The sequence below is a fragment of the Pinus tabuliformis genome, chromosome 6 (genome assembly GCF_031772625.1).
Source record: "Pinus tabuliformis cultivar Carrire ecotype Pingquan chromosome 6, CPIR1, whole genome shotgun sequence".
In the NCBI taxonomy this organism is placed as follows: domain Eukaryota; kingdom Viridiplantae; phylum Streptophyta; class Pinopsida; order Pinales; family Pinaceae; genus Pinus; species Pinus tabuliformis.
This window is the reverse complement of record NC_142292.1, coordinates 656,644,937-656,659,978: the sequence shown is the minus strand read 5'-3', so window position 1 is coordinate 656,659,978 and position 15,042 is coordinate 656,644,937. Positions and strand designations below refer to the sequence as shown.

The 15,042-nt window shown below is 36.5% G+C and overlaps 1 protein-coding gene across 1 annotated transcript; it reads left to right on the top strand.

Moving 5' to 3' along the window:
• Window positions 1-5,364: 5,364 nt before the first annotated feature.
• Window positions 5,365-10,692, top strand: LOC149260313 (protein RMD5 homolog). Its single transcript, XM_089420201.1, has 2 exons — window positions 5,365-5,649; window positions 9,073-10,692. The coding sequence occupies exon 2, from the start codon at window positions 9,110-9,112 to the stop codon at window positions 10,262-10,264; it is 1,155 nt and encodes a 384-aa protein (XP_089276327.1). The 5' UTR covers window positions 5,365-5,649; window positions 9,073-9,109; the 3' UTR covers window positions 10,265-10,692.
• Window positions 10,693-15,042: the final 4,350 nt, after the last annotated feature.

Below are 15,042 nucleotides of genomic sequence, written 5' to 3'. Positions count from 1 at the left end.
TAATTACTGATTGGTAAAGGAGTAACTGGTTAGGTCTTTCATCTTACCTGAGTCTATCATGAGCTTTCCACATTCCATTAATAGCTCGTTCTGCTTTTTTCTGCCCCTTTTTTTCCCCGGGTTTCTTGGAGCCAATTCTAGAGTTGATTTTACCGCTTTCAATCCCTGCTTGCCCTGTCTTCTAATGTTGTTATCTTCTACCAAGCCCTTTGTCTGAGTTTTCCATAAGAATAACTGCTTTATTCGATTGCATTCCTCTTGTGGTAGAGATTCTACTCCACCTGTTGTTCCCTTACTCAAGAACCCTTCTAGATCTAGGTTTTCTCTGTCAAGAATCTCTTGTAACTCATTGTCTTCCATTTCCATCTCACTCTGGGTCATTTCCTGATCCATATCCATCTCTGATTCACTCATCATGATCCCTTTCTGTTTTTCCTTTACCTGTTCCTGATCTTGTTCTTCTTCCTTTTCCTGCTTATCATCTCCATCCTTCATAACTTGATTTTCAACTGCTGCATCTTCCTCCTCTTCAAGAACATGGAACTGATTTGGCCTCATTTTTTGGTCTCCACTTTGGTGATGTTTTGGCCCTTTTTTGCTGTTTTTACCTTTGTGAGCTACTTTGTGAAAGCCATCTGTTTCTTTCATTGTGTTAGGTTTGCTTTTGTTCTCTGCCTTACTGAGAGGACAATCTCTAAGAAGGTGCCCGTGTTCATGACATTTTCGACATCTAAATGGAATATGCTCGTAGTCAACCGTCTGCACCCATTCCTCATCATAAACCTCCAATATGACCTCGTCCGAAACTGCTCCAAATAGGTCCATCTCTACACAAATCCTGACAAAGGAGGTATATTTTCCCCTTCTTGTGGCTTCAGAAGTTTTGACATACCTCCCTAATTTATTTCCTATGGCTGTTAGTGATTCTATTTGCCAATAATCCAGAGGTAGCGAATAGAGTCTTACCCAAACCAGGACTGAGGTAAAGGTTTCCCGCTCCGGCACGAAGTTCATCATCCACGGCCGCATGTAGAGCCCTGCTGCTGCATAGAAGTAGGGCCCACCTTCAAACACTCTGTCTTTGTCCTCAATGTTCGCAAACACCACAGTGAAAAAACCCTTGGATCCTAGATGAAGATCAATGCTTCCTTTAGGCTTCCAGTGGTATCTGATCCATGTTTGTAAAGCCTTTTCGGTGGGCCATAGTCCCATGAATTTGCATATGATTGCATAAGTCTGCATGTGCTCCCTGTGGGCCTGCAGCTCAGGGTTATTTAAGATTACTCTGGGAGTGACTTCAGCTTTGGGCTTGCACGGTCCCTATTGTTTCCTGTCTTTTGTTCCCTGTTTTTTGTCATTTTCCTCTTTGTCCTTTGTGCCATCCTTCTCCTTCTCCTTGTTACTTTCTGTTTCCTCTTCCCAATTTTTTCCTCCTTCCATCGTGTTACCTCTGCCTGAATCTGGAGGTGTCTTGCTCTTGTTAACCACTACCTCACTGTAGGAGGGAGTGGAGCTCCCTCCTCTGCACCCGTCCATGGAGAAAATCCCGCGCAGAAACCCTCAACCCTGGTTTTCCGCTCTTCCGCTCTCTTCCCGCCTTCATCCCCTCATGCCGAATACCATGGGTTCTCAATACCATAGGTCAATTTTATTTTTATAGGGTTATTTTTATTTTTATTTTAACCGAGTTAAAATGTTTATATTACATTACATTACGTTACGACATCTCTAGCATACTAGGCTTATTTTTATTAACTTTTTAAAAAGAAACGATTAGGGGTTTTATATTAACAAAGGTTGGATTATGGGCCAAAACACTTACAAAAGCTTTTTGAGATTTGAATATGGAAATATTCCTCTACCCATACAATAAAAAAACCATTCCTGGCACTATATTTCTTGCTTATAAAATAAAAGTTGACATTAATAACTCAAAAAAAAGAACCAGGGATTAAATAGTACTTGTAGGGAAACATAAGATGATTTAAGGTAACGAGAGAACCAACAAAAGGAAAACATTGGTGATGCCTATCCATTGCGATCAATGCTAGAAAGTTAAACTCCCTATAAACAATGAGCTTTTTTCTTTTCTTAAGCAGTATTGGAGCCAATACCACCCAGACCAAATTGAACATTTCCAGTGATGTTATTTTCCATTGATGAAACCTAAGCATTGAGGGAAGAGATCTCCTCATGTAACCCAATCAAAGAGAGTTCCATGTTGTTGAGGTGCCGAAGCAATTTCACTTCTAGAAGGAGTTGGAAAGACTGGTGTTGCTTCTTGCAATATTATCTTGTCTTTTCCTAACATCCAAGAAGGCTTTAGCCAAGTCCAGAATTTTGTTGAGCAATAGACCATCGTTATCAGGCTTTGAGGGTTTCGAAGAGTCCACCATGACTAGAGAGAACCAATGGGAGCAAATAATTGACACAATGAACATGGTGAACCAATCTTCAGGGCTAGAAAGAAACAACGTCCCGTAAAATCCCAAGGGAGCTCAAATTATCATTAAATAAGCCACACAAGAATGTTGGCATGAGCCGAATAGAGACATAGAATCCATATCTGAACCCAAATCCCCAAAAGGGAAATGAGAACATTGTTGATGGGAGATATAGGGTGACGATATTAGCTCTAACCCTCTGCTCAATGAATGCATCGCCTTGCCCATGGTAATTCCCACCAACTCCAACAAAAGACAAATAAATACAAGTACCTCTTCAAACAGAAGATACATATGAATTAATGCCACATGTTGCAAGGAAGACGCCACTAGGAAGAGAATTTGAAAAATCATGGCCGGAATTTAAACTGCTGCCGACACATAATGTTCATTAACCTTAATAGTTGTGCCAATAACTGACCACAATGCTTGGCGGGAAAGCACAACCCAAGGAGGATTTATACTCTGATGCCAACCAACATTGAATGTCATTCATATATCTTGGAAAATTGAGCATGTTTAAGGAATAAGGTCGTAATTTATTAATCAATGATTTTTTTCTATTCCGCCTTGCCTGAGGGAGGAACCTCTTTTTGCCAAAACATCAACCACTGAGTTTAAATGTCTGTACGCATTGAAAAACTCTAGGCAGTCAAATTGAGAGGTAATTAAGGAAATCCTTTGGAGAATGGGAAGGTGCTCTAGACATGTCACTTCCTTATATTTGACGGCTTATCAGATGACAATCATTAAGTCGCCAAAAACCAATAATTTATAGATTTTATTGGATAGGGCTAATTCCAGACGTTTCCATAGTGCTAAGAATTCAACTTTATTATTGGTCATAGGGTCAAGACCCCAAGCAAATTGCAATACAATTTTCCCACCAAGGCCGAGCAACGTCCCTTCTATTCCTGCCTCCCCCTATTTTTAATTTTCATTTTGACCAAGTTAAAATGTTTACTTTTGATTACATTACATTACGTTACAACATCTCTACCATACTGGGTTGGAGAGCACCTCTCAACGCAATTATAATTATAGTTAATAATTGAACAAGCCTAGATCCATCTTAACTCCGAATCTACCAAACACCAAGAGGGATCAAATCTCTTTTCACTCTAAAAGAAGTTTGCATCTCCACACATAAATAAGTTTGCATCTTAACATATTTGATCCCTCTCAGCACTTTAAGATGGCTCTAGGTTGGTCTATTGCCTCCAATTGACATGCATATCCTAAAATTTGATAAACTTAATATCATAAGAAATAAGTGATGATAAGGATCCCCATTTACACTCAACATTCTAACTTTTAATGCCATTGCCTTTTTGCTTTGTCGTAATCTAATGATGCCACATTTTCGCTAAAAAAATAATGGAAATTTCGACACAATTTTGAGAAAATCCTGCGGAAGTTTTTGGAAATTTGGGTTATAACTGTCAAACTTTAGGATTATGGGTGCCCTAGGGGTTATTGATAATGCTAAATCCATTTCCACCATCAAAAAAATGATCCAAACACTCCCAAGATTGGATTTCTTGAAAAAAATTCGGTAGATTCCAATGAGAATTTCATCGTCGAAACAGAATTGTGGCCTCATTAGACAACAACTTTTGCTTTAATATCACCCAGATTATTAAATATCTTTAACACTTGATAGTGTTTAAGTGTTTAATAAACTAGAAACCCCTTAAATTTTATAAATTAATCTTTGCTTGAATTTTGAGAAATCGATTAATTTTGCATTTAGTAAATTATGATAAAAAATCTCAAATTATGATTAACTCTTCCCTTTGATTTAAAAATGTTTAAATTCTTTAATATCAAACACTTTTACTTAATTCGCAGGGGATTCCCCTAACCCACAACAAAAACTTATTTTACAATTTTTTGCAAATCCAAAAACAAATCTCCACACTTATTGACCTTTTAATAATAAATTACAAAATATTAAAATCTATCAAATTTCAAATTTAAAATATAAATTGTGTAACACATGTCCCAAAATTTAAGGGCCCGTAGTATGCTTTAAAATTGCTTCTGCTTGGTTAAGAGCTCGTCTTCCTTGGACGTAAAGAAATAGGTTAACGACCCAAAACCCAAAGGCATCTGGCAGGAGTGAAAGCCTGCCCCCTTATAGATCACTAGTGGGTTATTCCAGGTGGCGTGATTTTCCTTAATAACGTCAACCTGCATTGCGATTAGTAGCCACAAATGGCTGTCCTCACTGCTAGTTTGACAACTAAGTTAAGGTAAATTTTCTCACTGTAAAAAAAAATGTCCCAAAATTTTGGGATAAATATTAAATTTGATAATTTTGATTGAGCTGAGAGACCTATTCTATAGCCAAGTATGATGTATAACCCTATTCATCTGTCATCAAAGTTGAAATTTTGTTTCGCCAAGAGACTCATTTTACAACCCAATATGATTTGTTGAGTCGAGAGGCTATAAAATAAGCCTTTTGGCTCAATAATGTTGAGTCATAAAAAAATTTTCACTGAAAAAAAATTAGATCTTTTCAACTCATATTAGATTTGTATTTAAAATATTACCTAAAACATCCTTTCCTCATTACAAAATCCAGCACTTTCCCCCTAAAATAAAATAAAATTTTATTTATTTAGTTTAAACCGTACACATCCCTATGAATGTACATGTCATGTCCATATTAGCAAACACCACCGGATTGTCACCGGCTAACAGCCGTTGCCCCTTCAATCTCGGGCTCGCGGTCCACCGCCTTTGGCTGGTCTGGCTCCGACACGTGTCAGAGCCACCAGCCAGTCGTCCGGTTTCAAAACGCGGTGTCCAACCACTAACCATCAGCAGCGACGACCGGCTTCACGGGCTTCAACTGTTCCTGGCGGTCGCCCGGCCCTTGCGAGGCTTTCACGAAGAATCCAGAAAAGGTGAGAAGAAGATAAACGAGCGAAAGTGTTAGGAGGTGGAGAGATAATAAAAAAGAAAGAAGGCAACTTCAGCATTTCCGCGACCACAGGGGAATATGAAAAGCTAAAGGAAAACCTCGCTCCCTGGGACTCGAACACGGAATCTCCAACAGCAGGATTCTTTTTGACGCTAGCTCTCAGGATTGGCGGGTGAACTTCTTTATAGCGTTATTTATCAGGCTGTTTTGGGATGCGGGATGGCGGGTTCCAAAAGCAATCTCTGGTTTTAGTCTCATGTCTTTTTAATACTGGTGAGTTGGAATCAATTTGTTCTTCGATTTTGTTGTTTCTGTGAACTGGTGGATTATCACAGGTCGGTGGTTTCGGTACAATTCTATTTCCCATCTTTTGCTTTTATTTTTGGTTAAGTTTTGGTGTTAAGGCCGTGAGGGTTTCGTTGCATAGGGTTTTGTTTGAGAAAAACATGAAATTTTATTTTCTTGGACTCCGTATCAACCCCCAATTCATTCATTTACTATCCAACAACTAATGGATGAAACCCATTTGTGTTTACGTGTTCGGATTGATGGGGTTTGCGAGTTTCGACACAAAATGATTTTGGTGTTGGGTTTTATTTTGTGATCGTAGTTCGATTCCCATGGAATGCTCCATGAAACCTTGTTGTGAATTCTGCTGATGGCTGGATTTTACATGTTATGGACGCCCTGGACCATTTTGTAGGGTTGCATTTGAGTTTGCCTGATGCTATGGAGCTCAATTTCTGGATATAATTTAGATTTGGGTTATTTTAAGCTCTTACATATCTTACCATGATGGAGATCAGGTTTTGGATGTACAGAATGTGAACTGGAATCATTTACGTGTTCCAACTATTGGCATTGCTTTGATTTCCTTAAATTATCTTCGAAACACCTGCAAAGGTTTCGGTTCAACCTCTACATCTTGAATTATTTTATAGACCTTGTTTTAGCCAGAACACACAAAAGTCCATATCAGACCCCTCTGTAATTCGTCAGCGGCTAGCGTGGACCTCCCATGGCCATGGTGAGAACGTGGGGTCCTAATCAAGCATGGAGCTCGTTTTGACACCTGGGCTTTGCTAGCATAAAATGAAAAAAATAATTCTCTGAATGTTTGTATGATAAATGATTTGTTAGATTGAGGGTGCATTATACCAAGAACTTGGACATTGAAATTGTGCAATTATCTCCATATTTTGGCCTGGTAAATGGTGTCTATTACGATGTATTACTGATTTGAGTGTTTGACCACGTGATCTATAATACCTTGTTCTACGATGTATGCTATTTGTTTTTAAGTAAAGTCAATATATTGGCCAGTTACGTGGAAAAGTTTAAAAATGATTGTCTAATAAGAATGGAATTATGTTACATCCCTGAGCTTTGCTAGCTCAAATCAAAGAAATCAATCTTTGTTTTTTGTGCAATAAATGAATTCCTGGATCGGGGGTGCATTACGATAAGATATATTATCACGCAATAAACTATACAATCAACTCCATGTTTTTACCAAATGAATGGTGCCTTTTTGGATTTAGCAATTTGAGAGTTTGGGTTGTTTTTCTAAAATGCGATGGCTATTTTATATTGCCAAAGAAAATGGTGCGGCCATAACCCAACAGCACTCCTTTACAAAACAAAAGGGATTATTTCTGGACCAGATGTGATGGGGATGATACAAATTTTTATTGCTTTCTGAAAGAGATGATCCTTTTACTTTGATTAACAGAGTAGATCCTGACAGATTGACCACAAAATAACACACAAAAAGTACATTCAAAATAAATGCCATTCCTTCTGGGATCTGGTCATGTATTCAGTAGAAGCTTTAGGGGTGTCTTTTGGACTTTCTGCTGATTGCATGAATCCTCCCCTCTGGATTTATAGAATGGAGTTCTAGTCCTTGCTTGCTTTAACTCCCATTGGGGTAACTTTATATGTCATTGGGTTCGATAGAATTTAGAACCTGTTTCTAGTTTTGGAGTGTCTTCATCCCTTCGATTTCTAAGTTCTGCTGGGACGATAGGATTGAGGATATCTGCTATTTCCTCCTCATCACCCAAACAATGTTTCTGGAGCTTGCTAGTTTGCTGTGAGGATAATATCTGCTGCTGTTTCACTATCTGTTCAATTCCTTGGCTTCTTCTCCTGCCCTACCAATCGATGTCATTCTATCTTGAGCGATTCGTGTCTCCCCTAGTGGTGGTGCAGGGATTTTCTTCATAGACAGCTGGTCTGCCTCATCTGCTGATCACTTTCATATCTGGTGGCCGTTCTTCTCTAGTAGATGTGATTTTCTTTTGCACCTTTCCACCAAATGGGTATTTTGGCTTCCTTTTTAAAGGTTGAAGGATCCCACACCTTGCTGAGCTCAGGGTATTGTAACCAGGGCCATGATTGACAGGGATGACACAGCTAGAGCAAAACTGTAGCTGCATGGAAGGGTGCGCCTTTCTTCTCTTTATTTCTGCCAAATAAATATGTTCATGACAACATTGTTATGTTGCAACAATTACGTGAGCTTTGGGAGTTTGGCCTGTGATCTTTAATACCTTGCTTAATAACATAGGCCAATTTGGTTTTAGGCAAAGGTAAATAGTAAATACACTGGCCATTATTGTGGTGAAGGTTGAGTGTGGTTGCCTAATAATAATCTTGGACTTATGTCTGAGCCGTGTGCTTTGCCAGCTTAAGATCAAAAGAATCAATTTGAAATGATTGCAACAATTCAATTATAGGGGTGTGTATAATTGCACTGAGATAGTTTTGGTGCTCTACAGCCCAGTATGGGAGAGATGTTTGAATCAAGAGTAGCAAGGTGCTCCACAGCGCAGTTTGGGAGAGATGTTGTCATGAACCAACATAAAGTGTTACATAGATCCATCTTAAACCCAGATCTAATCAAGCACTATGAGGGATCAACTTCTTAATGTGCTTGTCACTGTTGAACACCATGCATGTTGATTTGCTATTCATGGAGAATTTTTTTAAGTATGATTAAATTCACTTGTTTGATATCATCTTAAACCCAGGTCTAATCAAGTACCATGAGGGATCAACTTTCTTAATGTGCTTGTCACTGTTGAACACCAGGCATGTTGATTTGCTATTCATGGAGTATTGTTTTTAAGTAAAATTAAATTCACTTGTTTGATATCCTCCACTGTTGGAGTTGAAATATGTTATTCCACCATCCCCTTTAGTTTAATTTTTGATATATGTTAATTTGTTATTAGGTAAATTTAATGCACTGCCCAGTGTTAGAAAAACTCAGATTTTCGTTATGCCTGTTGGGACTAGAACTCTTTATAAGTTACAAACCATAATAAATTGAACAATGTCATGGAGAAGTCCGTCTGTAGGGAGGAGAAGAAATGTTCTCTTAATTAATTGATCACTCACACTGTTGGAGTTGAATAATGTTATTCCACCATCCCCTTTAGTTTAATTTTTGATATATGTTAATTTGTTATTAGGTAAATTTAGTGCACTGCCCAGTGTTAGAAAAACTCAGATTTTCATTATGCCTGTTGTGACTAGAACTCTTTGTAAGCTACAAACCATAATAGATTGATCAATGTCATGGACAAGTCCGTCTGTGACTCTGTAGGGAGGAGGAGAAATGTTCTCTTAATGAATTGATCACTCAAACACCTTGATCTGATTATTGATCTGATTTAATTGTTTGCACAGGTTCTGGTTTAATATTGTTGGGTTTCTGAAGTGAATTATGGAGATTAATACCATCAAGGATGCTTTTGACCGAGTTTCCAAGAGACAGAAGACATCATACACAAAGACTCAGGACATAGTTGATTCAGTTGGAAAAGAAATTGAGCTTGCTTTGAATAAAATTCTGAGTGCTTCAGAAGGCTCTGGTGTTGATCAGAATGCTGTTATTGCAGAGTTAAATGCAAAGTTGAATGAAATAGGGCCAACCAATCAGCTGGGAGGATCACAAAAAGAACTGAATGTTGCTTTGAGTAAATATGGGAAAATAGTCGACAAACAATTTTACCCTGATATGGCTAAGGCATACAGAGAAGTGGAATTTGATAGGCATATTATAAACATGATAATTGCATTACACTTTTATAGGCAAGGATTGTTTGAACTTGGAGATTGCTTCATTAGTGAGGCTAATGAACCTGGGGCAGCTTCTTTGAAAGCCCCCTTCGTAGAAATGTATGAGATGCTAGAACAAATGAAGGCAAGGAATCTTCAGCCGGCTCTTGCATGGGCCAGTGCTCACAGTGATGAACTTCTACGGAAGGGATCTTCTCTGGAATTTAAGTTGCATGCATTACAATACATGCAAATTCTAGAAAGAGGTATCCAAAAGGATGCTCTAACTTTTGCAAGGAGTTCTTTTGCACCCTTTGCACCCCTTCACATGGAGGAAATACAAAAGCTTATGGGTTGTCTATTATGGACAGGCCGTCTTGAGAACTCTCCTTATTCAGAATTGCTTTCATCTTCACACTGGGATGCCCTTTCTTTAGAATTAACACAAGAATGTTGCAGTCTTTTGGGTCAATCTTACAAGAGCCCACTTCATGTAACTATCTCAGCGGGTTGTCAGGCCCTCCCTACATTACTGAAATTGTCCAATGTTATGGCCAACAAAAAGCATGAGTGGCAGACTATGAGACAGTTGCCTGTGGAAATTGAGTTGGATAGGGAATTTCAATTCCATTCTATATTTGCGTGTCCAGTATCACGGGATCAAAGCACTGAAGAAAATCCTCCAATGTTGATGCCATGTGGTCATGTGCTTTGCAAGCAGTCTATAGTAAAACTTTCAAAAGGAAACACTCGAACATTCAAGTGCCCTTATTGCCCTGCCGAATCAACTGTAGCACAGTGCAGACAGCTTTATTTCTGAAAATTGTATGTACTCAGAGTTAACACAAGCCAGAAACTGAATTCTGTTGGCTGATACATGCAGGTGACTTTCCTATCAAGAACAGGTGTTACAGGTTTGCAGGACTCATTTATTTTGTATTTCATTGGAATTAACCATATTGCTGGAGAAGAGGTTTAAGAGTCCTGTAGATATTTCTTCTTTCCTCAAGCCAGCTTTAATATCTGGTTATATTGGTCATTTCAAAAAACACGATCAATCTCATGGAGCCTCTCTCTGATTGGGAAAACCTGTGAATATTAATTGTCCAAGAGAATCCTCGATTGCAACATCAGTGTTTTGGTTCAAATTTGATGGAAATATTGTTACTAACTTGGTGGAAGGAAAATGGATTGTCTCATTTATGTATACCTATCTATTCAACTTTCTACATTTGTGACACTGGTAAATGGCTTTCTTCATGCTACATATTGTAGATCTGATGTTTATTTTTAAGTATCTGAAATATGATGCATGTGGATTCCTTCCTTGTAAAACCTTTTTATTGCTTCATAAGCAACAGAACGCTTGCATTTTTTCCGCCCTACTTGCGTAATTTCTGACAGTAATTAATGGAATCGGGATTTCTTTCTAAATTAAATTTTGAAAATCCCACTATGACTAAAACTATTGTTGCCCATTTTTCAATTCTAAGAAAGGCCTGTCCATCTTTTTGCAATGCCTTCTTCCTGTCTTGTCTTGTTCTTGACATTTGTTGGCTTTCTTTTGTGATATTTGTTATGTTTAGAGTGAATTATAGTTTGTGACATTTATTTGTTGCAGGCAAAATATAGATATCAGACATGAGTGAGCAGGCTATTCCATTCTGTTTGGTTGGAAAGAATAATTACATAACCTGTTTACGGAAAATCCAATTTTCAGTAAATTTCTGTCACTTATTTATTTAGAGACTGTATTTCGTTCATCATGCTATAGTCTCTTAGTACGCTAGTAGAGAATTTTTGTGGACCATGTTTGTCAGGGAAACGGCATGTGCATACTTGAGCCCGAGTTTATCCACAAGTATTATTTTTTGTGCAGTGCAAGAAGATTGAAAGAAATACGATTGGCAAGGGATTTTGTGAATTTCTTTGTCATTTTCTTGGTTGTTTTGTTACAGCATCAGGATTTGATAGGATATATCAGACAGCTCGTTGATTGTGTTATCTCAAGTAAAGGTACCAAAAGGATGGGTGTATAATGGCCCAACCTGGATCTGTTGGAAGCTATAATTATGATTGACGATAACTATTTTTTGATTGCAAATTCTGTGACAAACATGACAATTTCGATGGCATGTGAAAGCAAAATCGTCATTTTACAGCTCTACTTGCTAATTTACAGCTTTGATTACTAATAATGTCCCTAGATTCGCAAATCTCCTCTTTTCCTTGCTTGGGGTTCTGATTTTTGCAGTCTGCCTCTGCTTATGTAGCATCTCTGAAAGTCCAAGAGGCAGTGTAGACGGTGTTCTAGGAATTTGCATATCATGGAACTTTGCAACTTTTTTAATGTTACACAGTGATTTTGATGTTTTCCTTGGGAAGAATAAAGTAAATGTTATGGATAAGACAAATCTATTCCCTTATTGTTTGCATACATACAATCCTTTTAATTTTGCAACTGTGTACGAATTTACATAAAAGTTCGGACTTTGTTAACCCTGCTGATGTGAAGTGTTTGTGAAACCTCGCTGATGTGTTCCTTGTTTTATTCCTTTCTAAGCGGTTGAATATATTTGTTAATGTTAATTTTCCAATTAAATGCGTTTAATTAATAATCTTCATAGGGCCATGAAAATTTTGTTCTCCACGGTATCTCATCCCTTGAACACCTAACCTTGTTGGTAACCTGGACCCTTTTAGCATCTTCATTTTCTCCTCTAAAATCTTATTCCCAATTTTTAGAAATGTGACCCATAATTACTACGACATATCCGGGTTTCTCGATCGTTTTGTTGAGATTAATTTTCATTTTTCCCATATTGAAATATTCTCTTTAGATTATTTTGATTTTATATCAACAATTCCAAGTGTTTCTACATTTATCTCCCTTTCATCTTGCCAAAGCCACTCAAGGCTGGGTTAAATCGTTTCTTCCCATATCATATACCTCCCACATGATTGTATGTATTCTGGATGCTACAAAAGCTACGACAGGTATGATGTAGCCTATATAACTGGTTTTTTTTTCTTCTCGCAAAATCCAGATTTCATCGTCTTCTTATAACCCGTCTTCCTTTGTCCTTTTACGTGGAGTCAAACTAAGGGGTGACTGTGTGCTGAGGGGTGGTGAGCTATCCCTCTTAATCAATTCAGATGGGTTTTACAGCTCTCATAATCCATTGACCTCTTTATTTTGAGCTCAAGTAATGTATTTGTAATGATTGCAGATATATCCTTGACCGTACTATATGGTATCATTCACTTTAATCACCCCTCACATTATTATCCTATATGGTATCGTTCACTTTAAAGTACTCTCTCATGATTACCCTATATGGTATCATTCACTTTAAAGTACCTTCACATGATTACCCTGTGATGGGTGGGTTTTGCAGTTTTCATATTTTATTGACCACCTATTTTAAATTCAAGTTCTATATTTATAATGAATGCAAATATTTTTTGTTGTTGTTGCATGTATCATTTATTATAAGTAACCTCACATAATTATATATTTTTTTTCCCGGTTTGAACTAGGCTGAGCCTAGGCGGGGACCAGCTCCATTGTATATTGTTTTCCTTGTTTGAACTAGGCGGAGCCTATGTGGGCCCCATTGTATATTTTTTTTTCTTGTTTGAACTAGGCTGAGCCTAGGTGGGGGCCAGCTCCATTGTTGGATGAAAGAATGATTTAGCTATCAGTCGGATGCTATTATCAGGATTATTATCACGATTATGTGAAGTTTGGTCAAGCTTGGATGCCCCTTTGGATATAATTTAATTCTCTCAATGGTGGCTCTCATCTTCAACCTCTCCCATGAGATTTGAACCTATAACTTGGTGGGGGCTAAGCTCCACACAAACCAATTGGTTTATATTTCATGAGTATTGCCCCAGTAATGTGAACGTAAATTATTCAAACTATCATTAAACTTTAAAGCAAATTCTTAACATGAAAATAAGTAAATTAGTAAATTTTTTTCTTAACTGTTACGTTGCTAAATTATCAAACCTAAGAATCTCTAGAAACCATCCAATTCATAACATTCAACATTTTGCCAAATTATCAAATCTCCATAAACCAGCCAATTCATAACATCTAACATTTTGCTAAAGTCAAGAACAAAATATTCCTTAAAAAATGATTCAAAGTTTTGTTAGTATAATTGATTTTTAATAACCTGTTATCCATATTCATTAAAAAAAATGATTCAAAGTTTTGTTAGTATAATTGATTTTTAATAACCTGTTATCCATATTCATTAAAAAATGATTCAAAGTTTTGTTAGTATAATTGATTTTTAATGATTCAAAGTTTTGTTCGTATAATTGATTTTTAATAACCTATAATCCTGGATAACCTATTTTCCTTGAAATACTATTCTCATTAGTAAGACATTAACTCTCTACATTATTATTGTGTCCAAAGTTTTTAATAATTGATTTTTAGCAACCTATAATTTTGGATAACCTATCCATTAGTAAGACACTAACTCTTTCGACATTATTATTGTAGTGCAGAAAGTTTAAAAAGTAATATACAGTTTTTGATTCAGTATCTTTAAATAAGCCTCAGTGTACAAAGTTTAAAAAGTAATATACAGTTTTTGATTCAGTATTATATTTTGATTCAGTATTATATTTTGATTCAGTATCTTTAAATAAGCCTCAGTGTACAAAGTTCTTTAAATAAGCCTTAGTGTACAAAGTTTAAAAAGTAATATACAGTTTTTTGATTCAGTATCCTTAAATAAGCCTTTGGTCAGTCTAATCAAAATTAAATATCGCCAACCTTTTATAGGCAGTATACATATTTCTCTTATGAAAAGTACACGTTAATTTTAAATTTCTTCTTAACCATAGAAATGAGTCATTTTTAAATATTAAGACTAAATAGGTTCTTCATATAAGTCGTCCGATCAAAGCTAAATTTTGCCAACGTTTTATAGGGAGTCCATGTTAAATTTAAATTTCTTCATTGTTTACTTGTGATTGTTTTGATTCTACACAACAGTTTTCCTTAATTTGTTTTTGAAATGACTATTTTGTTTCTTTTTAATTACATGTTTTTGGATAAGCCATATCTTAAAGATCGCCCATACAATTTTATTTATATAATTTAAGCCAGAGTATTATGAATTGAATTATATTTGGTTGATTGAGAGTTGTGATTACAAATAGTTAGAATGGATTCAATTATTTTCATGAACTGAAAACAAAGAAATGAAAAAGGTATATATTTGGAAGAATGTTTAGAAAGTGTTTAATTTTTAAAACAATAACAGTAAGAAGGCATATTTTTAATGATAGTTTTTAATGATTTATTTTGAGAAGTTATTGCTCCATTATTTGGAAATATGGTTGATGGACAGGATTTAAATATTTTGTGTGGATTATAATAATTAAATTTTAGCTTGTATGAATAATATTTTTATAACCAATTTAGATCCATTTTAACCTTGGATTTATCCAGCGCTGAGTGAGAATGATCAAATCTTTTAAGGTGTAAATTTTTTATTCAAGTTTTGCACTGAAAAAAACGGGAGTTGTCTTTAAGTGCATTTTTTTGGAGTTTCTGGTGGATTTCTGGCTGGA

Coding starts and splice junctions, on each gene's coding strand:
- LOC149260313 (XM_089420201.1), top strand. CDS start 9,110: ATGGAGATTAATACCATCAAGGATGCTTTTGACCGAGTTTCCAAGAGA.